Here is a 26,308-nt window from a genome sequence, read left to right on the forward strand (position 1 = left end):
CTTTTGCTTTCTCTCAAGTTTGTTATCCCCAGGAGCAGAATTCCAAAAAAGCAGTTCCAGGTTCAGGCTTAAACAGCAGTTCGGAGAGGCAGAGGCCTCTGTCTGGAGAGCAGATGGGATGGCTCAAGAGGCCACCGCCGGACTTCTGTTCCAGAGAAAAGAACTCCTCAGCAGACTCTAAGCTGGAACAAGCCTGCGGTAGAATAGGCAGCCTCTGGCCTCAGGGGCTCTCCCAACCCTCCTCAAGGCCCCTGCGAGGGACAGCTGTCACTGCCCCATTTTCAGGGTCAGGTAGCACACACCGCCCAGGGGCAACCCAAGGGTCCACGTGACACAGCAACAACAATAGACTGTTCTCGGGGGCTTCTTTTGTTCAAAGGATCTCTGCTCCTGGGGTAGTGAGAGGGATGGGGGAGGGGAGAGGAAGACTAGTATTCAAGAGGCCAGTATTGGGGGTGGGGGGAATCTCAGATGCCATTTGGAACCTGCCAATGTCATGCTCATGGCTTTTTACTTATTTAATCATTATTATTTCTATCTTCTGTAATAGTATATAAAAAACATGGCTACACGTAGAGGCAATGGAACGTTCCAGTAGGTTACGTTTTCACAGAAGTTGGGTCAAGGGATAAATGCACAGAAAGGTGTGGTGTTATCCAACATGGACAGCTTGTGTGGGGAGCAACTGTGAGCTTTTCAAGGGCAGTGATCTCCCCACTTCCATCTACCACAGAACAAAAGAATGGACTGACCACCTACCTACAAGGGGCCAGGCCAGTCTGCAGGGCAAGTGATCAGTGTGCAGCAACCTGGGGCATCATATCTCCGTGGGCGATGTCAGCAGCAGATCAGTGTGCAGCAACCTGGGGCATCATATCTCAGTGGGTGATGTCGGCAGCAGATTCACTCAGACAGCTAGACATCCTGGAGGCCCTCCCTGAGCTTGGGCTGGAAGCATGTGTGCCCAGAGGACCAGTCCAGTGCAGGGCAAGTGGGCAAAGGGCTGGGGGGGGTACAGATTATTTACTCATCAGTCAGTCAGAAATGCTTAAGAATTGGAATGACTGCTTGGGGGCTTTCTTTCCCTACAAGGTCTCTTTGACCAAAACTTCCTTGCTCAAAAATGTTCAGTGGCTCAACTGCCCATAAGATAAATGCTCCGATTCAAGGTTCTCAGTGAACTGGCCCAATTCACCATTTTAGATTTTCCCTCCATGACTTCAGATAACTCCCCCAGAAAGTCCTCTCCCTCTACCCTCCACGCACAAAAACACATACCCCACATATACCCACCCACACAAAACATACACACACCCCACCCACCCTCACATACACCCACACCCCACATACCCCACCCCCCCCCCAAACCCCCCCCCCCCCCCATACACCTGACCCCCACATACATACCCCCCCCACCACACACCCTCCATAGGTCAACTACCTCCCCACTCTGCTCTGAGATTCTGAATCCTGCCCATTCCTCGTGGCTCATCCTAGGCCTGTGGCCTTGGTGACAACTCCAGGGACTACTCCCTCTGGTAAGTTCTCGAAGCTCTCATGGCCTGTCCCTCTCACCTGACACACTTCATATACCGGTAAGTGCCACATGTCTTAAATCTGAATCACAGGCATTTGGTAGAGTTTCGATCGTGAGCCGAACTGATCAAATATTGCTCAAAAGAGACACTTAAGAGAGAGGCTATAGCCCACATTCCTGGGGCTACCTTCTCCTGGTTTTATTCCTGCTTTGTGCAACCATCAGAAAGCAGAGTACCTGCAGCGATTACCTCGACCGCTCACATAAATGTTTTCAATGAGTTGTGCTTTAATGTCAGGCCTCTTGCTTTTATTGAGGGCCGATATAAGAATCATCTGGGGGGACAACATTTCGGCATCTTTTGTAAGACCGCAGTTGAGCACATTGCTCACTGTGTCACTCAGTGTCTTTTAATAAGAATCTGTACAATAAATTCTGGTTTGTGTTTTGTTCCTGGAAGAAATTCTATTTCTGCAGATAAATTAGTTAGTACACTTCCTGTTGTCAGAAAACGAAAACTCTGTAACTCTGGGAGCTTCCCGTTCTGCTTAGTGGCTAGATAAGAGAGAGCTAAATTTATTGCTGCTGTACTGTGATCGGCTCAGCTGTGGGGTCCACAAGTACTTACTCCTTCTACTTCCTGTAAATGGACTTATTTTATTTTATGTTCAAATGTCTCATTATACTTCTGCAAGATGTGTGGGTCTGGAAGGCATCTGGGGATGCACTGATTTGGCCTATTTATTGCCCGGGCCGGCTGCGAGGGGTAAAAAGATTAATTGGACGCACCCAGCTTTCCAGGATCTCACGTTTCAGCATGGAGGATACAGCTATGACAATACACATTACAAAATAAGGTTGGTGCCTTCCGGAGGTGTGTGAGACTGGAGGACAAAGCAGGCTTGGGGGTATGGGGTCAGGCAAGGCTTCATGACAGAGGCCAAGGCTGTACCGGTTTGGGGCTACAGTGGGAAGAGGGTGGTGAATAGGATAGTATGTGTGACTAAATCCAAAATTAGATGAAGAGTTACCTTTTTATGTGTATTTCCCCTTATGCTGGCTAGAGTAGAAACCCTCTGAGGGCAGGCATTGGGTCTCTGTCCCTCTGTGAACTCCACAATGCCCTGCACAGGGCTGAGGGCAGTGTGGTACGCTGGTTATGGCACAGGCTGCACACGCGTGTTCCTTTGCATCCCGGAGCTGAGCAAAGTTAGGCAGGTTCACTTAACTCCTTTGGGATTTAAGTGTAAAGTGAGGGTAACAGTAGTATCTCCCTCATGGGGCTTTCAGGAGCATTAAAGAAGAAGTTACACAGAGAGAGCTTAGACCCATGCCAGGCACACGCCAAGCGCTCAAGGAACATTTGCTGATCAACCTCGTCTGCATAACCGCCAATATCATACCACTCAGGGCGGCTACTGCAATAAAGTGGGAAAACCACACGCAACGAAATGCAGCAAAGCACTCTCCACCCAACTAGCTGAATCTCGTTCCATGAATATCAGCTCCAAATGATGCCTGATTAAAAATAGCATTGTCTTCTTATTTCCTGAAATGGTGTGGAAGTAGGCCTTCCTCTAAGACCAAAGGAACATTTGTCTGTTGATGATATTCATAGAACTGATCATTGATGTTTCTCTTAAAGGACCCAAGACTCTGGCTGTTACATCAAGTGCCCCCCTGGGCCCAATGTTTCTCCTGCCCCACGTCTGTCTTCTCTGGTTTCCCTGTCCACTCACTTTCTAAAGGACCAGGGTTCCCCGGGTAGGGAGTAAATGAAGAGAAACCATCATCCAGATATTCAGCCAGGAAGAGGAGGAGTCTTTATAAGGACACACACGTGCACAGCACTGGCCTTCCAGTGGGTGCTTATCTGGACGCCCATGCTGTGGTGATCCATGTTATACCACCAGCTCTCCAGGGGAAAAAAAGTGCTGCCATTTATAATAGTATGTGTCAGTGTCCGTGGCGTAACTACTCCCACTCCTAGTTTCAAGCTGCTGGTGTGACGTCACTGCCTGTGGAATTGGGAAGACATGCGCAGTGTCGCACCCTAAGACAGCATTTCCACGATGAAGACACAGTAGTTGCAAATGACCCCAAGAGCAGAGGTAATAGTAACACGTAGTAAATAATAGATGGTCCCCAACTTACGATGGTTCGACTTAGGATTTTTTGGCTTTTGGATGGTGCAAAAGTGATGCCCATTTAGGAGGAACCGTACTTTGCATTTTGAGTTTTGATTTTTCCTCAGGCTAGCGACGGGCAGCGTGATAAGCTTTTGTGGTGCTGGGTCGTGGCAGGGGCCACAGCTCCCAGGCTGCGTGTAAGCCTGACACACTCACAACCACCCTATGCTCACACAACCATGCTGTTTTCGACTTTCAGTACAGAATTCAATCCATTATAGAAGCTACTCAACACTTTATTATAAACTGGGCTTTGGGTTGGACGGTTTGCCCCGCTGTAGGCTACCTACGTGTTCTGAGTGTGTAAAGGAGGCTAAGCTCCATGTCTGTGGGTGAGGTGTATGAAATGCAGGTTTGACTTAATGACATTTTCAACTGGTGATGAAGCTATCAGGAGGTAACCCCACCGTAAGTCGAGGAAGATCCGTAATTAGGAAGTGATAAATTTTGAGTATTTGTTGCCTTTGTTTTTTAAGATAATTTATTTGATTGTAAGTTTCTATAATTTAATTTTTTAAAAGATTTTTAAAATTTATTTGAGAGAGAGCGAGCGAGTGTGCATGCAGTTTCAGGATCGGGGGAGGGGCAGAAGGAGAGGGAGAGAGAGAATCTTAAGCAGACTCTTGGCTAAGCACAGAGCCCTCCACGGGGCTCAATTCCAGGACCTTAAGATCATGACCTGAGCTGAAATCAACAGTTGGATGCTTAACTAACTGAGCCACCTAAGCCCCCTTCTCTAATTTAATTTTTAACAGCTGTATCTTACCATGGCTCCCCAGATTTCTGAAATGGTAATGGTCACTCCTCTGATGGGTGCAGAGCTGACTCAAGCACATCACTGGGTCTCAGTCTCTTCCACATGGAATCTCTCACGTTACCATTAAATCTTTGCCCCTCTGAGATATGAGGTTGCCTATATACACATTTTCTTGGGCATACATCCACTCATACACACACAGACCTATTCTTACACAAAATACATGACAAAACCTCTCCCGCTCAGCTTTGCTCATCCCCCCCTTCCTCCTAGAACAACCAACCAACACGACCTGTACTTTCATGGAAACCTAGGAACATGGAGGCAAAAGAAAGAAACAATTCCGAAAGGAAATATTTAAAATGGAGGGGAAGTAGAGAGAAGGAGACAAAGGAAAGAGAACAGAGAGTGAGGAGGGCAAGAGCAGATGTCGTCATTGCCCCATTCCTCCACTGGAAGCCCCAACTACAGAACACCAAGATATACTGAACACCATATACACTGAGCTGCTTTGGGTTCCCCCGGAGCCCTGGGTCCCGAGGGTGAGCGCGAAGGCAGGAAATGACTCTATAAACAGTCTGTTGCAATGAGAGCTGTCTCCTACTAGAAGACTCTGAAATGTGGTCGCCAGGGGACCCATGAGCTCCGGTGGTTCCAAAGCTCTGTCAGACAAGCTCCTGAGAAGTTTGGACGAAAAACATGGCATTTAAGTTCAAAATGGCAGCTGGGAGATGTTAACACTTCTTTTCTAATTGGAATAGTATGCTTTTAAAATAAATAGGTATTTCAAATGCTCTTAATTAGACTTCCATCCAGAGTGTTTTCCATTTGAAGTCCGCTGATTACTTCAGGCAAAGCTGGGCCCTGTTGAAGCTGACACCTGCTGTATTTCAGGAGAAGGCTCCCAGAGAGATGAGCAAGAGGAATTACCGAGAAGATATGCAGCCATTTCCCAAAGGCCCAGGACTGTCTGGGATGGGGGGGTCAGAAGGGATGGAGCATCTCTTGCCCCAGGAATTGACCACTGTTTTCCAGTCATTGTTTCTAGTCACTCGGCATTGTAAAGACTGGAGAAAAGGCCAGAAGGCAGACCTCAGATGCAGGGCCCGGTGGCAGTCCTTAGGGACGACTCCCCGCCCAGTGACCTACTTGTGAGGCCCGAGGGTCACCTTGACACAGCTTCCCAACTTCCCAACAGAGGTCCTTAAGCTCTTCCCTAGCCAGCTCTATGAGTCGGGGCCCCGGGGGAGTCCTGGCTGCTTCCTGGAGAACCACTTAGGGCCATCTCAGCTCTGACTCCCTGCCCGCATCTCTGCCAACAGGAGGGCGGGCCTGGCACGTTGACCTGACTTCAGTGCCAGGGCCAATGGGGGAAGCTCGAGCTCCGGTCAGTGTGCCTCAGGCTTCCTTCTTCCATGTTTCTGATGCAACCAGTGGCTATGTGATGTGATCCTTATTACTGAAACTAAACAGCCCACCTTCCTAATAATCCAAATTACTGGGGTTCAGTGGGTCATCTCTATGACGCCGGGGCTCTCCTCCATCTCCCCTCTAGAGGTCGTGGGTGCTGGAGTTCTCTAACTGCAGGTTGTTCCAGGGGCCAGGCCATCTCAAGGGGAACCCTTCGTTTGGAATACATGAATTGCTTATTCAATCAGAGTGCTCTAAGTGCTTGGTCCCAGGCCAGCTAGAGAGAAAAGCATCAGGTGTGGACTCAGACACCTGGGTTCACATCCTAGTTCCAACGCTTCCTAGCCACGTGACTCTGGGCAAGTCACTGAATCGCCCTCATCCAGAAAAATGCACTTACTTCTGAGGACAGGGGTGAGGTGGAAAGGAGACCACGCACACGCTGAAGTGCACAGGGGTGGTCCAGAACACAGTTGCTGTCTTCATCACTCACGGCTGCTGTTAGGATTATTTACTAGTAGCACTGGAAAGCTCAGAGTAGAGTCCTGAGGAGCTGGGACCTAGGGGTGAACTTAGGTTGGGGTGTGGGGCGGAAAGGTCAGGAGGATGAGGCAGCGGCTGGGAAGGTGGGGTGCCAGGTCCTGACGGCTGGGAGCAAGCACTCAGGATGGGGGAACGGGTCCCAGAGAGGAGGGGGCATCCAGAGGAAGCTGCACTGACTGCAAACCTTGCATTTCTTAACCTTCTTGAGGGTCCTAGATGGATTATCTTTCAGCTGGGTCTAGTTTTCCAAGACCACACAGCTTGTATTACCTTTACCTTCTTCCTGCAGACTTTGCTTTGTACCCACCTAGAGCCACCTGCTGCATATGCCGCTGGGTGATTTCTTCCTTCAGGCGACCTGTCAAAGACACAAAGGAAAACCACTAGTGAGTTGCCTTTGCCTCAGAAGCATGTTGCAAGCCAAAAAACCTCAAAACACAACAACAAAAAAACAAGGTAGAGTAAGGAAGACAAAAGTGGGCATAGCTTCCGAGAAGAGCCCTCCATGCGCTGGATGGTGCTGGAAGAACAGGCCGGCATGCTGGCGTCTTGGCACAGGAATGCAAATGCACCTTTCACCTTTGGGTTCAATCCATCTTTGGGTTCAGTTACCTTAGTCTGTTTCTTGTAACCTTTGTTAGGGCCCTAGTCTCTTCAGTAGTTCTATCTGTCTATTATTAATGAAAAGGGAGGCAGGATTGGATCTTTTAATAATTTACAGGGCCACTTTTAAATCTACTTTCTTTCTTTTAAGCTGTATGAAACTGTGTCAAGGAAAAAAGATGATGGTTTTAGTTGAGGATAACCTTAATATGAACACAGCAGTTGATCACTTACTATGAAACATATATTATTCAAGGTTGCATTAATAAAGGTATAGTGTGTAGCTGAAGGGAGGTGATGGTGGTGGACTCTGCATATGTACTCTGTAGTGGTCAGACCATAGTTGGCATTTGTTCTGGGAGTTATTCCTCATAAGGAATGTTAGTAAAATAGAAAATATTTATAGAAAATGGTCAGGGGTCTAAAACCACGCCAGATGAGGAATATTTGAGGTGATTTGAGATGTTTAGGTGGAGAAGGAAAGACTTGGAGGGAGAAGAGGCTCAGAGATAATGGCTGTCTCTAAAAATCTGAATGTTGTTGGGGCGCCTGGGTGGCTCAGTCAGTTAAGCATCTGCTTTTGGCTCAGGTCACTATCCCAGGGTCCTGGGATCGAGCCCTACATCAGGCTCCCTGCTCAGTGGGAAGTCTGCTTCTCCCTCTCCCTCTGCCCCCCAACCACACTCATGCTCTCTTTCTCTCTCTCTCAAATACATAAAATCTTAAAAAAAAAAATCCAAACGTTGTCATTTGGATGAGAGAACAGATTTATCTCTGTCCACCCCTGAGGGCAGAAGTCAAGTTGAATAAAGACAAACTAGGGGCTCAATAAGAGGAAGAAACAGTTCACGACTGTCTCAACATGGATTAAGCTGTCTCAAACTGGACTACATTTCCTGGCAGAGCAGTGAGTCCTTTCCTGACAGTGTTCCAGCAGAGGCTGGGTGACAGTCTGGGGGTGTGAGGTCGAGAACTCCTGCCCTGGGTAGGACTTGGGGCAAAGTGACCTCCAGGACTCCCCCATCTCTACTATACTTCTGTGATTTCGTGCTGGAAGGAGGAGTGAAGGAGGCCCCCTCCCAGGGGTTTGTTCATATCCAAGGGCTCAGCACAGTCATTAAAATGTCAGTGCTGTCTGCATCATGTGTCCCATTTGGGAGATGCAATTGGGCCCCAGGGGACCCTGAGAAAGCCTGGGAACTTCACTGCTCCCTTGTCTAATGTATTCGTTTCTTCACATAAAATACATTCGACACCTCACAGGTGATGACTGAACTGAGTTTTCGAAAGATGAGCAGACAATGAAGCAGTCACAAGAGACCCCAACACTCACGGAAAGTTCTAGGGCACCTCTAGAATGCTATGACTGGGAGAGACGGCAGAGGTCATTCACTTTCACGTCCTACCCAATTCAGGAATCCCTGCGACTTGTATGACTTGGATATACCCAGGCTGTTCCACTGATTAAATTGTATATAAGGAGTTACTGATGTGATGTTGACACCTGCTTCCCTGTAACTTCCAGATTTGGACCTGGCTGGTTCTCTGGAACAGCATGGAAGAAGGATCCTCTCTCATTGGCAGTGAGGATCTGAGGATGCCATGATTTCTCCACTTGGACTTGTTGTCTCTGGGTTAAATGTCACCAGTTCCTTCAGCTCCTGCCAGAGTGCAAGCCTGCACCTACCTTCCATGTGTCCCCGCCGGAGAGGACTGTGCGCAGAGAGGAAGCCAGGGATTGGGCATAAGCAGTGACTGCACCCTAATTCCAAGTGGGGAAGGGTAAGAATTTAGGGAATGTACTGGATGGGGGGAGAGGTGGAGAAGTGGAAATCTGGCCCAAGGGTGAGAACTGAACCAGTCTGGAGACAACAGGAAAACGAGCTGAAACCCAGGCCAGCCACAGCCACAGAGAGGATCTTGTCCCCACTCTGAGCAATATGACCTTTATTGCCTACATCGGCAGAGGAAAGAAGATGGAGTCTGGGGGCTGTGCTGGGATGAGATTTCAGTCTATGTCCAACACTGCTGAATTGAATTGTAAAGAAGCATAGCACATGCCTTTTTCAAATAAAAGGAGGGAGTGCTGTGACAAATGCAACACACCATTTAGACACAGCTCTTGATGGAGAGTAGGTCATTAAGGGCTTTCTCATGCCCGCAGCAGGGACAGCCAATGCCGCTGTGGTGCCTGGCCTGGGTCCTGGGTATCTGGCATAGGCGCCTTTCACCACGAGCCTCTTCTGTGCCTGGCTACCTCCTTCCTGCTGAGACCGGATGGGGACTTGCTCCTTTGGAGGACGCACTGTCCTGCATTCCTCCTTGGGAAACTATCTCCCCGACGAGAGTCCCGACAGCTTGTCTCCCTGACCACGGGCCTCCCCAGCGATAGGTCTCCTTAATTACATGCATCCCACCTTCATGCCTTGCTGCCGTAGGTGCTTGGTCTCGTTTGGCATGATTTCTCCTGCTCCCATCGGAATGACCGACCGGGGTCCCTTCTCCAAACCCGGGGGAAGCAGGGTTAGAGATTCTCCACGGCCCCCAGCCTGGGAAGAGGTGCTCACATAAATAAAGAGGGGGATTTGCCACCAGGACTGCCGGTTCTATGAACTCCACAAACAGAAATACCTACTCCCAGAACAATGGGCCATCCGGAGGGGACCACAGGTGGGTCTTTATAATGCTCATCTTGAGAAAGGTAGGTTTAAAATGCATGTATGGGTGTTCAATTTGGGTGACTCGGCTAACCTCGCCCACCACATGGAGATTTTTGTTTCTGAGATCTTCCCAAACAAGCAGCTAAAAATAGCCTTATGGCTGATACTTAATTGCATTTTCTAACAGAGTCATTCTTCATGTGAAGATAAGAGTCTCTGTAATCGGCTGGATCTTGCAGTTCCACGGGTTTTGGCAAAGGACGGAGTTGAGGGGAGAAGCAGAATTCACTCCGCATGCGGCTTGTTGTCATGAGCTTGGTGATACATTTGCTGGTTTTGGCCTGGGTTCCTGGACACATCCCCATCCTGAGGTATGGAAAAGACATGAGACGGAAATAGAACTCCCAGCCTGAGGCAGGAGATGGTCAGGGAGGGAAGCCGGGGCGCGGGGGAGGCTCCGCTTGTAGGCGAATGGTGGTAATTAGTGATTTTGTCTCCAGAAACTTACAACAGCCCATGCCAGAAACACCTTCTCTCCCGTTCTGATTCACTGACTGACAGAGTGGGGGTGTTAGCAGGGGGTGGAGGGTACTTGGAACCCGCAACCACCCATGGGGAGCCCCAGGGGAGACGCACGACCTTCGTAACCATGGGACAGCGTGGTGTAGAGTTTTTCCGTACCAAGTAGTTCATATGGAAAGTATTATCATCATGCAGAAGCAACACTTATTTTATTTTATTTTTCTTACAATGATAGTCTTTTGGATTCAACAACTTTCCTTAAGGGTCCCATTGTATTTTGCATGCCTGGTAGTTTGAAGTTGTTCACTGACAGAAAGCTGCTTAGCTGATGCAGAGCAGAGCGCTTGGCTTCTGACTCCCCCAGAACAGGGCCGTCCGCGGGTGCTTGCGCAATTTCCGGGAGGCCGTTCCTCACTGAGGATGTTGACATCGCTCCCAGGCAATAAATAGTTCTCGCTCACGCACTATATTGTAAACTCTATGTTCTAAGTGCTGTGGAACATACGGACTGGTTAAGAAGTCTCTTCTAGTTCAAGACAGTGAGCCTGATGCAGGGGACCACAAACAGGGCCCCCGCATGTTCTTCTTTTTAAAAGCCAGAACCCTGGCTGATCTTGCTTTTGCCTCCTGGGTGGTTTGCGTTCCTGCTGAGCCTGGGTTTGGCTCTTCGACACAGCACTTTGGGCAGCTATAACCGGTCACTGGGAGTTGGCCTGGAGATGAAGCAAATCTCTTTGCCGTTTTGGTTAAACAAGGAGATAATTCCAAACTTGTAGGCCTACAGAGTTAAGTTCAAATCCCAGCTCTGCTGCTTCTAGTAGGGCAGGTTACTTAACGTCTCCGAGCCTCCATTTTATCATTTGAAAAATGGGTCACAATAAAATAACTGGGGTAATATCTGTTTTACCATAGCTCAAGACTCTCAGGAGGATAACGGATAAGGTGTCAGTGTATGTGACTCACCAGACTAGTTTTAGTCAAGAAGGCACTTTCAGACGTATGGAAAAGATACTATAGTCATAAGATGACGGGCCTGAAGGACGAGTGGTTAAATGTCAAATCGCGGGTAGACGTAAGTTTAGAGGAGGAAAGGCGGGTTCGTGGCATGAGGAAAAGCACCATCACTAATGGTGAGCCTTGGGTGGATTCTGAAGGGAGCAGAGGTCTTAAGGGGAGAATGGGGAAGGCCTTGCAGTCCGCGACAATGGTGGGGGCCATGGGGTGGAGGAGGCCAGGCATTCACTGGTTTGGGGTGGGGGTTGGAAGGGAGGGCTTGAATGGAGGAGTGGAGCTGGGGGAAGATGAGAGTCCGGGCTCCAAGGTCATTGCTAGGGCCTCTGGACCCCAGTGAGAATCTGCTCTGCTCTTTGACTCTACCACTATAGCATCTCAGGAAAGTCAAATCAGTAAACTTCAGTAGCAGGGTTGGGGTGTGGGGAGAGGGCACAGAGCTGTGCCGCCTGCCTGAGCGCCCTCTTTGAAAGGAAGGTCCAGTAGGTGGGTCTGAATTCAGAGTGTGAATTTCAGCTGTGACGTGGGATGCCAGTTTCTTTGTACTCTAACACAGAGGACTGTGATTACTGAAAGGTTAGACTCCCCAGAGACCGTTTGTAAGGATGTTTGTAGAATTAATAGGCCCGGCATAAATTATGTGTGCAATCCTTAGATGAATTTCCAACAAACTGGAGTATGTTAATCCTTTGAAGTCTTAAAATCAGGCACATTCATCTCTTCCTTGCTAATATCTCTTTCATCAGGTTGTTTCTAAACTTGTTTGGATAATTTGAAAATTGATTGAGGCAGGACCCACCTCTTCCCACCATAGCTGTGGTGAATAAAATAAAACAAGAGAATATTAAGGAGACTTTGCTCGATTAGCTTTCAAGACAGATTTCTGAAGACCAGAAGTGGGACAGAAATGAAGAATGGTCGGGGGAGCCCAAGCTTTCAGCTGGCAGGGCTCCAGGTCCAGAAGCAGGAAGGTGACTAAAAGCACAGCATGCAGCAGGACACGGTCTGAAGCTGTAGGGTGGGGTGAGAGTCCCCTGGCACCCCGCCTGTGACTGAAAGGGGACTGAGGGAAAAAAGTGCTGCTAGATGTTGCCTAGGGCTATGGTTCACATCCCCCTGTAAGCCCAAGGAGCAAGAAGGGTACACACTCAGCTACTCTCGGTTGCTATACCAAGCTGCCCGCTGATGCTCTGCCCAGAAGGGCCATGTCCCAACATTGCTATAGAGCAGTCACTCCAAACTGTCTTCCGGGGGGGAGGGCCTGGAGGGTCTGTCAGATAGAGAGGGATGAGCACAAACGGACAGAGGGAAAGAGAAAGAAATAAAATGTGTTCATTAAAAATGGACCTGGCCACAAAAATGCCAAAATGTATGAATAAATCTAATGCTAAGAAAAGATAGTGAAATTAATAGCTGGAACATGAATTCATTAGAGATGAAAGTAATTTTCTGGATAGACAGATACAGACATTTATTGATGCAGATTCACAAAGGGTTGAATTAGTCTTACTCTTTAGTTAACAGCACATTATCCTTGTCAGTATGGAGAAGGCCCCACATGTATGTATGTGTGTGTGTGTGTATGTATATATGTGTGAGTGTATATGTGTGTGTGTGTTTATCGCCGTGCCTTATGCCCCATCTCCAATTCCCCTTCCCTTATGCCTCTAATAGGTGGCCATTCTGATTGCTTTGATGCATACTCTTTTATCGTATATATTCTTACAATTCATGTTAAAGTTTTCTGTGCAATTTTTAAGCTATGAAAGAAATACTGTGCTACAGATCTCGTTCTGTTCCCTGTTTACTTGCTAGCACTGTTTTTGACATCTATCCATTTTCCTGTATATGCATCTAGTCCTCAGATTCTAACTATTGCATACATTCCATAGTGTGTACCCTAACATTTTACTTCCCTTCCCCAAGGGTAGGACAACTGGATGGTCTCCCACTCCCACTAACACCAGCAGTGCTGCGATGGCCATGCTGGAACATGAAGGTCTGTGAGAGAAGCCCCTGCTGGCTCTCAGCAGAGCTGTAGGAATTTGAGGTGCGGCCTCCATAAAGACCATACCACTCTAAGCTCCCAAGATAGACTTCAAAGTAAGTATGATGAGAGTACTCAAAGAGATTAATGATGGCTTCATTTTCTTTAAAAAGAATAAGAAGTCATACAACAAATAGGTATGAATAAGAATGAAACAAGAATAGATGGATAGGAAAGATGTTTTGAAATGAAAAATAGAGTCACTGACACAAAAAATCAAGAACGATAGAGGGGAAAAGGGAACAAACCCCAGACTGGACGTATTTTTTAAAAGACATTTATTTATTTGTTTGTTTCTTTATTTAGAGCACTAGTGGGGGGAGGGGCAGCGGGAGCAGGGGAGAGAGAATCTCAAGCAGGCTCCACCACCTCACAACCCTGAGATCATGATCTGAGCCGAAACCAAGAGTTGGACACTTAACTGACTGAGCCACCCAGGTGCCCCTGGACTGGACATATTTTAAAGGTGAATCAGTGATTGGAAAGATACTATGGAAAAAGTCACCTCACACCCACCCCACACATGGAACAGAGAGGAGGACAGAAAATGGGAAAAGGCAGTTAAAAGTCCCAGAGGGGAGACTGAGAGACCTCTTCATGTGTCTGACAAGAGTTCTAGAAGAAGGGGGGCACCTGGGTTGCTCAGTCAGTTAAGCATCTGCCTTCGGCTCTGGTCATGATCTAGGTGTCCTGGGATCGAGCCCAGCATTGGGCTCCCTGCTCAGCGGGGAGTCTGCTTCTCCCTCTCCCTCAGCCCCCACTTGTTCTTGCATGTGCATGCTCTCTCTCTCAAATAAATGAATGAGTGAATCAATCTTAGGGGAAAAAAAAGAGTTCTAGAAGAAGGGAAGTAGGCATGGTGAAGAAGCAGAATTGCACACACAGCAGGTGTGCTTTTCCAGAACTGAAGAAAGATCTAAGCCATTGGGTTGCAAGTGCACTCTGAGCACACAGCAGTGCAAAGAAAGACAAGTCCACACCTGGACACGTCATGGGCAACTGCAGACCTTCAGGGACGAAGAGCTACTGTCCCCAGCTGCCAGGGGACCTGCAGCAGAACTCCCTAGGCAGCAACCCACATCTCAGCCACAGCAAGGGGTGCTGGGACAATGGAGGGAAGTACCTGTCAACCTGAATTTTATACCTAGTCCAACTTTTATTCATAGATAAGGGCATAATAAAGACATTTTCTGTCATAAGAGGACTAAGAGCATTTACCACCCACAGATGACCACTCCCCAAAAAGGGGTCAACTGAGAGGCAACCAAGCCTAGAGGTTCAGTATATGGACTCTGGAGCCAGGTGCCCTAGTTTGCAGACCAGCCGGGTTACGTATTGTGCACCACTGTGCAAGCTACTGAATGGCCCTGTGCCTCAGTTTCCTCATCTACAAAACAGGGTCAGTACTACTATCTGTTGTGAGGACTGAATTAAGTGACCTATGCAATGTGCTTAGAAGAGTGCCTGGGATCTAAGAACTGCATAAGTGTAAAAGGTTATGATGACGATCAGCAAGAAGAAAGACTAACACAGGGAAATATGTAGGAAAAAGAAACAGTGATGAGCAAAAAAGGAATAAGTGAGAATACTTAACTACTGACTATATAAACTGTGTGTGTGTGTGTGCGTGTGCGTGTGTGTGTGTGCGTGTGTGTGCGTGTGTGTGTGTGTGAAAACTAAAACTCGAAGCCATAATAACAAGATGGAGATCAGGTGAGGGGATGTTCAAGCTACAGCCCTGGAGGTGGGTGGGCGGAGAGTATATTTGCAATAACTACAGACATTGTTAATAGTTACTTTTAAACTCTAGAAGAATAAATACATACCGTAGCAACCGAATCAATAGAGGATCAGAAAAAAGGCAGTGGGGAGGGGTGCAGGGAAGGAACGCCAAAATTCTAATAATTCAGTAGAGCAGAAAAGGAGAAAAAGGAAGCAAAGAAGACAATGGGGGAGAAAAGGGCATAACTGATGCTGTGTTTTATCAAACAATGGCAAGAGCCTTATAGACGTGTGCATAGAACTCTGCGTGTGCATGGCACACACACACACGTATGTGGCCATATGAACGTGGAGGTAATTTTAAATTAATTAAAATTTATTTATTAAGATTAATTGATTAATTAAGATAGATTAATTAATTAATTAAGATTTATTAATTAATTGAGAGAGAATCTTAAGCAGGCTCCACACTCAGTGCAGAGCCTGATGGGGGGCTTGATCTCACGGTCCTGAGATTATGACCTGAGCTGAAATCAAGAGTCTGGCACTCAACTGGACACTCAATCTACTGAGACACCCAGGTGTCTCTGAGCATGGAGGTGTCATGAATGGATCCCCATAAAGCTGTTATGACGAGTCACCTGAGGGCGGAGGATGAATTGGGTAAGAGAGGTAGGAGTCGAGAAAGATGAAAAAAAATGGTACGCATGATTTATGATTTATGTAGAAGTCTATTTCCGTATATTTATAAAAAGAAATTAAAATGTAAAAACTACTGTAATTTGCTTCCTTGAGAGGGAATGGGGTGTCCCTACAGCACGCTGACAATTGTGCTTGGGTACCGGCCACACAGTGACAAGCATCCGTCCTGTGTGCTGACTGAAAATGGTCACGGCCTGAGTCCTACTGCCAGGCTGGGGGTGATGAGGAGTTCCAGCCTATTGTCAGAACTCTGTAGTGCTCAGGCCATGTGCAAGAAAGGTAAGGGTGGAAGGTGGAGAGCCAGAGGAAGCCCAGAATAGCGGCAGCAACCCAAGGGAATTCCATGAGCTTAGGCTGGGGGAGGCCCCCAAGAAGCCTTCAGGCCTCCCTGGGAGGAGGATGGGTCCTTTCCTGGATTCCCCAAAGAGAAAGGTTCAGTGACAGGGCACCAAGTGGGAGACCAGGAATGGTCTAAATGCCAGGCAAATGTTTTTAAGCCTTTTCATTCCAACATGACATTTCAATTCTCCAGATTTCAAGACTTTTCTTCTACTTGGTAACATTATCAACTCACTGAGAGAGGGGGGGAAAAGGCAGCTCATTTTTAATATCAATAATTTCAAGAAAAACACATTGTAACTTGCCTTGATTTTCTCCCACCGGGATTTTCTCAAGAGCACCCCATCACCTTGTCCCTATCTTGCAGAAGAGGATGTGCCCCATAATTGATGAGCATTTCAGCTCAGGATGAAAACACCAGACAGCAGTCTGGGCTTCAAGACAGCTCCTTTCTTATCACCAGGACAGTCCATGATGATCACATTTTGGGGGAATGCTCTCATTTATAAAAAATGACCAAATTATACCATGTCTGGGAGCCCTGATTCTTCTCCTGTGGGATATTCATTCTGGCTACCCAAGTAATCATAATAATCATGCAAGATTAGCACATTCTGTCTGAAGCTTAGGCATTTGGCTATTGTATCCACTTAATTAAGCTAAGGAGCTTATTGATACCACTATTCCAGTATGTGATAATATTCCATAAACATATTCAGAGAATTAAGTAAATAAGCACATTTGTTAAAAGCTCAAATAAATGCACAAGTAGGTAAGCAGAAGGAAAATTTTCAGCTCAGCAACCAGCATGAATTGTTAGGTACCACACAACTCAGGGAGCGGAGGGCTCATGATTGTGTTGGCTTCCATTCAAAAGATGTTACTTTAGATGCTCGGAAGTTCTTATTTCAGCAAGGGAAGGGTCTAACCAGCTTTCAACACCTGCCCTGGAGGAGTAGCTATAGATCACAATCCTTCTTTCCATTCGAAGATGTGGCTCTGGTTGCCAAGGCTGCTATCTGGGGCAAGGCGAGGGTCCATGCAGCATGGCCTCTGACTTCCATCCTGAAGCTCCAGAGGGAGCCCAGGGGATACTCCCAGGGGACACTCCCAGAGGTACCTGGGGACATTCAAGCCTCCTCTGCTCCAGTGTGGGTGGGGCAGCTATATTCTACTTCTTCCCAGGACCTCTAGCTCACAGGGGAGGCTAGTTTGTACAAGCCCCTCATTAACTGTGGATGTAGGAGGCAGGGCTCACTTAAGGGATATAAAGTAAACCCCAGGCACTAAGGTGCTTGATTTGGTACTGTATTTAGTTTTTAGATGAATTAAAACATGAATTTTTTTTTTTACAAATGTAAGAAACCACATACTAAACCTCTGCCTTCTGATCATTACTCACCCTCAAATTCACCGTTACTTTCATTAGTAACTGGGTCTTTCATATTCCCTTATACAAAGATGATTGATTTCTGTAATTGGAAGTAAATGACTTTTTAATAAGCTTGCTTGAAATGCTGATGGTAATAGTCCTATTTTCAGAGCCTGGGATGATTCCTACCCTTATCCTCTTATTTTGTTTTTCTTCCAAAAAATAGCACCAGGACTCTCCCTCTTTTTGTTTCTGTTATGGCTAAATATTCTCAAAGAGGAGAGGGGAAGAAAGAGAGAGGCAGAGACTCACCGACCATCTTACAGAGGATGCTTTACAGAAATGACATGGTTCAGGGAGAATGTAGTTTCCCCTCCTTGAACTTGAGCTCTGCCTACATGAAATGCTAGTGTGCATGGCTCTATTTCTGTAGGGATTTCTATCCCAGTTGCGCATTTGGAGAATAAGTGAAGAAGAAGGAAACCAAGAGAGTGAGGACCAGAGAAAGGAGGAAAGCAGACAGCAAAACTGGAAGGGAGGTTTTGCAGTGAAGCTTTGGGAGAGATGAAGGAAGTTGAAGGGGGAGGTCCACCCAGGCTGAGAACTACCTTCTTCACCCATCAGAAGGGACATGGAGGGGGACTGGGGGTTGGAACGCGTTTAAGTAGGATCCATGGTGCAGGTTTTGGTGCCGTGTCTCTGGGGAGTCACTGCTCCAAGTGATAAAAGCAGGCAGGGAACACTCAGAAGAAAAACAGACACAGAGAAGGAACTGCCATACTACACAAAGATAAAAATAACTTACAAGCTTCATGTCGAAACTTCTGGGGAGAGAGATCCTGAAAAAATGTCAGGGTATTAAAGAATGATAAGTGGAAGTTAAATATAAACAACCCATTATGACAAGTTGAAGATGAATTAGATGCCATTATATGTTCTTTAGTGTCTTGGCTTTAGAGTTTTGTTTTGGTGAATATACTAATATCTGGAGGGCCTTTCGTAAGTTTACTTGCAAACTCCATCTTGTTTTTCATATAAAGCCTTACTCCTTAATTATGGCTTTTCTTATCACAGAAATGCTCTGGTCCCTCATGGCTGGGGATGGACGGACAGCTGTACTGTACAAAGGAGAGGACAGCGTATATTCCCGGGTTCAGCAATTGTTGAGAATTCTCATTTCAGCGGAAACTGTTTTCCGTTCAGCTCATGGAGTGTATTGGCTTTTAGCTGCCCCAGAGGACTGACAGGGGCCAGGACAGCAGAACTTCACATTCTTTGAACTTGGGAGGTTAAAATTTTCAGAACTAGGAGCAGCTTCTACTTCCTATGGGACAGTCTAGATATCATCTTCAAGGCAAACAGTGAGGTTTGAGATAATCTAATCATTTAATGGACCGCTTGAGGTCCGTGTATATATAAGGCTAAGCTCCACTATTCTTGAGGAAGCTCTAGAAATGAGAGAACCCAAATGCAGGCGTTTCAGGGTAAGAGTTAGGTGCTCTATGTTCAGAAACACACACTGGATGTGTGTTTCTTTAGCAGAACTATGTGCCCGCGCAGCTAGAGAGTTTTTTTCCCCCTAAATCTCACTGTAGATTGTCATATGCCTTGAAAGTACTGTTTGTGCTTAGACTGTGTGCTGGCTAATTTTATGGGTCAGCTTGGCTGAGGTATGGTGTCCAGATGTTTGGTCAAACACCAGTGTAGATGTGGCTTTTAGACGTGATTAACATTTATATCAACAGAGTTTGAATAAAGCAAACTACTCTCCATAATGTGGATGGGCCTCATCCAATTAGCTGAAAGCTTTAAGAGAACAAAGACTGAGGTTCTCTGGAAGAAGTAATTCCAGAATGCCTTGCGACTCAATTTGCAACAGCAATCCTTCCCCAGGTCTCCGGCCTGCAGACTTAGCCTGTAGATTTGCACTTGAAAGCCTCACAATCACATGAGTGATTGCTTAAAATAAAGCCTCACAATCACATGAGTGATTGCTTAAAATAAATCAGTCTCTGCCTATGTTCTCCTCTAGGATTTTGATGGATTCCTGTCTCACATCGAGGTCTTTCATCCATTTGGAGTTTATCTTCGTGTATGGTGCGAGAGAGTGGTCAAGTTTCATTCTTCTGCATGTAGCTGTCCAATTTTCCCAGCACCATTTATTGAAGAGACTGTCTTTTTTCCACCAGATGTTTTTTCCTGCTTTATCAAAGATTAGTTGCCCAAAGAGCCGAGGGTCCATTTCTGGGTTCTCTATTCTGTTCCATTGGTCTATGTGTCTGTTTTTGTGCCAGTACCATGCTGTCTTTGTGATCACAGCTTTGTAGTACAGCTCGAAATCCGGCATTGTGATGCCCCCAGCTTTGTTTTTCCTTTTCAACAATTCCTTGGCGATTCAGGGCCTTTTCTGGTTCCACACAAATTTAAGGGCTGTTTGTTCCAGTTCTTTGAAAAATGTCATTGGTATTTTGATCGGGATAGCATTGAAAGTGTAGATTGCTCTGGGTAGCATGGACATTTTAACTATGTTAATTCTTCCGATCCATGAGCATGGAATATTTTTCCATCTTTTTGTGTCTTCCTCAATGTCTTTCAAGAGTGATTTATAGTTTCTAGAATATAGGTCCTTTACGTCTCTGGTTAAGTTAATTCCAAGGTAACGTATGGTTTTTGGTGCTATTGTAAATGGGATGGATTCCCTAATTTCTCTTTCTTCGGTCTCGTTATTCGTGTATAGAAATGCAACTGATTTCTGAGCATTGATTTTGTATCCCGCCACGTTACTGAATTGCTCTATAACTTCTAATAGTTTGGGAGTGGCTTCTTTTGGGTTTTCCATATAGAGTATCATGTCATCTGCGAAGAGAGACATTTTGACTTCTTTGCCGATTTGGATACCTTTTATCCCTTTTTGTTGTCTGATTGCTGTTGCAAGGACTTTGGAACATAAGAACTAGGGAGATCGGTAGGAGAAGAAAGGGATAAAGAAGGGGGGGGTAATCAGAAGGGAGAATGAACCATGAGAGACTATGGACTCTGAGAAACAAACTGAGAGCTTCAGAGGGGAGGGGGGCTGGGGGAATGGGATAGACCGGTGATGGGTAGTAAGGAGGGCACGTATTGCATGGTGCACTGGGTGTTATACGCAACTAATGAATCATCGAACTTTACATCAGAAACCAGGGCTGTACCGTATGGTGACTAACATAATATAATAAAAAAATTTTTAAAAAACCAACAACAAAAAATAGATCAGTCTCTCTCCTCTCTCTCCCATGTCTCTGGAGAACCCTAATACAGGTGGCGTGGGTGCATGTTCTTGTCCAAGCACTTGCTTTAGCACTTCGGAAGCAGAGGACAGACCATAGTGCGATAAATATCCAGGCCTAATCTGGTCTCACCTTGCACATGAATGGAATCTCATTTAGGTACCAAATAGTTATGATGATAACGGGAAAGACATGACTGGTATTTAGTGAGCGGAATCTGGTCCCGTGCAGTAAAGACCTGCCCTTCTCAACAGACAATGGCACCCCCACTGAGAAAGGTATGGTAAGGAGTTGGTGGCTGGGTGCAGCCCACTGGGACTAGCTACTTGCTTGTGTCCTTTAAGACTGAATAGCCCAGAGGTGGAGGAAACAAAGTGCTATGAACTATTTGTCAGGGCTCTGAGTCAAGGCAATGACCTAGAGAGAGTGAATATGTAAAGAGGCAGTGGGCCTGGAGGCCAAAGCAGGCTGCTCCTTGGAACGCCTGGCAGAGGCCCAGAGCCACCGGGTAATGGCCCTCTAAGAGCCCCTCTTCCAGAAGAAGTCGTTAGCTCCTTTTAGCTACTCTCCTTTAGCCCAAGCCTTTGGTAAGGTCTTATAAAAGTCAGCCTGGCCTAGTCAAATGTGGTAGCCAGGGAAGCAGGGTCCCTGGGGCTGGAGCAGTGGCCTGCAGCAATGCCGCCATCAGAGGACAGCAGGCCCAGCATATGGCAGCCCCTGCAGCGTGCGGAAACATGAGGAAGCCACGGAAGATGAGGGATCCTGGATGTGTACTGCAGAGCATTCAAGAGGCCGTCCTTGGAGACCCTCTCAGGATCAGTCTGGGGATTTGTTTTGCGACAAGTGGTCTAATTTTTAGTAAGAAAGCCAGTAGAGACTTCAGCTATAGTAATTTGGGAATAAAAAGGAGACACAGCCCTACTGGGCTGTCACTTGCTGGTGAGGCCAGGTGTACACAAGACTCACTGGGAGGGGTGTCCTCTGATGGGGTCCCCTCCAGGAATGAGAATGGAAGGCTTCTAAGGGCAGGCGAGAGGTAAGAAGGCCATGCGACTGGAAAATGACAGCGTCTTTCAAATATGGCCTGGATGATTCCATTCCTAACCGGTGCCAATTCGAACTCCCAAACTGCTGAAGAAATGAGATCTGGTTAAATTTGTTCTTTTTTGCCCTTCTTAAAAATATCAGGAGCTAATATTTTGCAGACGGCTTTGTGCTGGCCATGCTGGCCAGGCTTCGTGGGGTCCAAAACAAACACACCTGATCTACATTTGGTCAGAATCGGGAGGCCCAAGGAGGCCAAGGCATTAACAGAGGAATCCAAGGGTTGTTCCTTATCCCGAAAGGACTCCACTTGAAATAAATCTTGCTCTGGAGGACTTGTGTGAGTGTGAGGCAAGGAGGGGAGGGCAGGGCTGTGGGGGAGAAGCTTGTGACTCCATTCAGGTTCATACAAAAGAATTTTGATGCTGATCTGTCATTGGAAACAGATCTGACTCCTTCTTCATGGGTATGAATATCTATAATCTTTTCTCTTCATAATCCAGGGTGTCAGTGAAGAGTGAATATGGGTGACATGCAATTTTTGGTGAGAACTTTGTTGTGGGCCTGAGGCTATTGTCTGCTGCAGACGATGTGTTTGAGGTAACAATTTTCAGTACCCAGAAATCCGTCTTCCGCGGGATTACGTGTTAGGGGACTAATGTGAATGACTCTCTGTGGGCTGTTATTTTAACAGTGAGGGGCGTTTAGTGCAATTGGTGGTTTTTACCTGGGTCTCAGGAACTCACCAACTATGCCAATACAACAGAGGAGTGATGCATGAGTTAAGATCCTGCATGTACAGCAAGAAACAGCGAAGCATCTGGCTGGCAAACACGCACCCTGACTTCCTAACAATGTGACATCATCAATACTGACAGGACTTCTAGCAAGCTCTCGGGGAGGGGGGGCCTGAAGCCTTCCTGCAGTTTCCTGATCCACTTCAGTGCTCCTCGATCCAGCCTGTATAACCCGGCTCACAGTTTTCTATGTTTTCCCTTGACCATTGGAGTCATGGGACCCCCTATCTTAACGTGGTGTCTTCCAGGAGCAGACCCCAGGACAAGTAGCTTATTTGGGAAGTGAGCCCTGGACAAACGGATAAGAAATAGGGGAGGTGAGACAGGGAGGGAGAGCACAATGAAGGGAGCAATAGCAGCCCAGCTGCCAACGATGGGCAATGCAGCTCAATCACACTGGGCGCCTCTGGGGGACAGTGTAGGACCCACATCTCCAAGTTGTCCCTCCTGGGGGTGAGGGAGTTGGGGTGTATAGGTACCAACTTCCAACAGACATTGGTTGAGGCCTCCTGAGGGGGGCAGGGTTGGGGAGGTGTTAATTCCCTGGCTAGCCTGCTCTAGATGGCCAGGGAATGCTCTCAGGAAGACTGGAAGGTACTAGCAGATGAGGCTGTGCTAGCATACACACAGGGTACACAAGGGGATACGGGTGGGGCTCCAACAGCATCTGCTCTAGCCTTTATTTCTTGTTCTTCATGCTTCTCTGAGAAAGACCAGTCCCACCTACCATTAACGTAGTCTCTTACAAACAGAGCTGATTCTCTGGCAACCAAGCCAACCAACCATGAGAGTGAGAGGCAGAAGAAATGAAATATTCCAGCCAGTCCACTGCCTGATTTCTTATAGGCCTGTCTAGTATTTTGGGGGACAGGTTGATTTTCTGACCTAGCAGATAGGAATGCCTGTAGCAGCCACTGGTTTTCTACTGACCAGATTTTAATAGAAACCAGATTGCCCAGCCCCTTGGCTCCCGTTCTGCATGCTGGGGGAAGCTACTATCACTCTTGCTATCTCTGTTTCCCTTTCAGGGTAACACCTTGGAAATGAAACTCTGACAGCAGAAGCTCCTTAATGCTTTTGCTGGGAGATCAGCTTCCACTCGATGCAGTGGAAGGAAGGCAGTGATGTGCTGCTATGATGGTAGATGCCACTTTGGCCAACGCTGGCAGAGGTGGACACCATCTGGGGGCATGAAGGACCCAAGCCATTCCAAGGACTCATCTTAGAACAATGCAAACAATGCATCCTCCTCGGCCTGGGTCCCTGGACCTGTTTTACTCACTCCGTGCTATGCCTGGTAGAAACTAGCAGCTATTTAGGAAGTCAGGGAAAGACATCCTTGGCTGCGGGGGTGGAGGGGTTGCAGGGCCAACTTGATGGAATACTGCTCTGTGGGGACAGACTAAAAAATAAGGGCTGTTGTTAAGTGGGACTGAGATTAAAATAAAATCACCTGAGGCTTGTTTAAGAAACCCACAGAATTTCCTGGGTTGAGCATAGTAGGGGAAATTGTATTCTCAATGATTATCTCTGATAAAATGTCTCCAAATCTTTTATGGGACCCTGATTTGTGGGGACCTGTTACTTCGCCAGCAAAGCCAGCTGGAGAAGCCCTCAGTGTGTGGTGTACTAGGCGGCTCTACACAACGTCCGGGGGGCTCAACCCTAGGACTCTTCTTTGTCCTATTTCTCAATCAGCTTATAAGTACCCCAAGGCTGGGGCTCTTGGGATTTGTGTGTCACCCCCCCAACATAGCCTTTAACTTAATAGATGCATAATTGTCAAATCAATCAATCACAGGACCTAGAGTTTCCACCATATTCCTGATCATAGAAGCCATTAATTTCCTACTCTTTCACTTCTAATGCCAAAGTGCCCGACCTCAGGAAAAACTGTGGTAAACGCTTTTACTGTGTTCAGCCTAAATAATTCACCACACCTGTATATTCAACCCACACACAATCACCTGAGGCACCCTTCCTCTAGAAATTAAAAAAAAAATCTGTTCTCTACGTAAGATTTATTTCAAGATTATAGTTAAGGAGCATTGTTTGATATTGCCTCCTGTCTTCTTTCTTTGGTGGACTCATAGTTTTATTTTTACATTAAATTAACTTACATACAGCATCCTTTCCTGATTAAAACCCTTCAGAGTGTAGGGATAGAGGGTACATTCCTCAATCTCATAAAAACCATCTATGAAAAGCCTACTGCAAATATTCTCAATGGGGAAAAGCTGGAAGCCTTTCCCTTAAGATCAGGAACACGACAAGGATGCCCACTCTCGCCGCTGTTATTCAACATAGTACTAGAAGTCCTTGCAACAGCAATCGGACGACAAAAAGGGATAAGAGGTATCCAAATCGGCAAAGAAGAAGTCAAACTGTCTCTCTTCGCAGATGACAGGATACTTTATGTGGAAAACCCAAAAGACTCCACACCCAAATTACTAGAACTCATATAGCAATTCAGTAATGTGGCAGGATGCAAAATCAATGCACAGAAATCAGTTGCATTTCTATACATGAACAATGAGACTGAAGAAAGAGAAATTAGGGAATCAATTCCATTTACAGTAGCACCAAAAACCATAAAAGGTCTCAGAATAAACCTAACCGAAGAGGTAAAGGATCTATATTCTAGAAACTTACAGAACACTGATGAAAGACATTGAAGAAGACACAAAAAGATGGGAAAACATTCCATGCTCATGGATCAGAAGAATAAACATAGTTAAAATGTCTATGCTACCCAGAGCAATCTATACTTTCAACGCCATCCCAAACAAAATACCAATGCCATTCTTCAAAGAGCTGGAACAAACAATCTTAAAATTTGTGTGGAACCAGAAAAGACCCTGAATTGCCAAGGAAATGTTGAAAAAGGAAAACAAAGCTGGGGGCACCACGTTGCCGGATTTCAAGCTATACTACAAAGTTGTGATCACCAAGACAGCATGGTACTGGAAGAAAAACAGACACACAGATCAATGGAACAGAATAGAGACTCTAGAATTGTACCCTCCATGCTATGGTCAACTAATCTTTGACAAAGCAGGAAAAAATGCCCAATGGAAAAAAGACAGTCTCTTCAATAAATGGTGCTGGGAAACTTGGACAGCTGTATACAGAAGAATGAAACTCGACCACTCTCTTACACCATACACAAAGATAAACTCTAAACGGATGAAAGACCTCTATGTGAGACAGGAATCTATCAAAATCCTAGAGGAGAACATAGGCTGTAACCTCTTTGACATCAACCACAGCAACTTTTTTCATGACACATCTCCAAAGGCAAGGGAAACAAAAGCAAAAATGAACTTTTGGGACTTCATCAAGATAAAAAGCTTCTGCACAGCAAAGGAAGCAGTCAACAAAACAAAGAGGCAACCCACAGGGGCGGAGTTAAGATGGCGGAGGAGTAGGGGACCCCTTTCTCAGCTGGTCCCCTGAGTAGAGCTGCATATGTACCAGACCATCCTGAAAACCCACGGAATCAGCCTGAGATGCAGGAAGATACATCTGGATCTCTACAAATGAACATCTCCGGCGCTGAGTATTGAGGTACGAAGTGGGGAGGCGTGAATCCGCGCACGGATATCGGAAGATAAACGTAAGGGGGAGGGAGCCTCTGCGCTCGGGCATCGGGAAGCAGTAGCCACCTGCACTGGGGAGCAGGCCGGACTCGTGGACCGGCACCCACGAGAGAGCAGACCGAGACCATGAGCCTGGGAACGCGTGTGCGACCGGACTGAAAACCGGCGCTCCGGAGTGCGCACGA

The 26,308-nt window shown here is 46.7% G+C and overlaps 1 protein-coding gene and 1 long non-coding RNA gene across 4 annotated transcripts in view; one reads left to right on the forward strand and one right to left on the reverse strand.

Annotated features, from left to right (window-relative positions):
- Window positions 1–26,308, reverse strand: part of KIF6 (kinesin family member 6) — a 463,572-nt gene that overhangs the window by 39,583 nt on the left and 397,681 nt on the right. For both annotated transcript variants that reach the window (XM_040645113.1, XM_040645114.1), the window contains one exon: window positions 6,744–6,794. In XM_040645113.1, coding sequence (XP_040501047.1) covers window positions 6,744–6,794 — 51 coding nt within the window. The remainder of the gene's footprint in view (window positions 1–6,743; window positions 6,795–26,308) is intronic.
- LOC103680876 lies at window positions 8,742–19,482 on the forward strand. Of its 2 annotated transcripts, none has more exons than XR_005838835.1 (3): window positions 8,742–8,821; window positions 9,887–10,070; window positions 19,447–19,482. It is a non-coding gene; the product is annotated as an uncharacterized LOC103680876 (long non-coding RNA). The 2 variants fall into 2 exon arrangements; XR_005838834.1 differs by lacking the exon at window positions 19,447–19,482 and adding an exon at window positions 13,159–13,241.

Source organism: Ursus maritimus, unplaced genomic scaffold (assembly GCF_017311325.1).
Source record: "Ursus maritimus isolate PB19 unplaced genomic scaffold, ASM1731132v1 scaffold_30, whole genome shotgun sequence".
NCBI classification, from domain to species: Eukaryota; Metazoa; Chordata; class Mammalia; order Carnivora; family Ursidae; genus Ursus; species Ursus maritimus.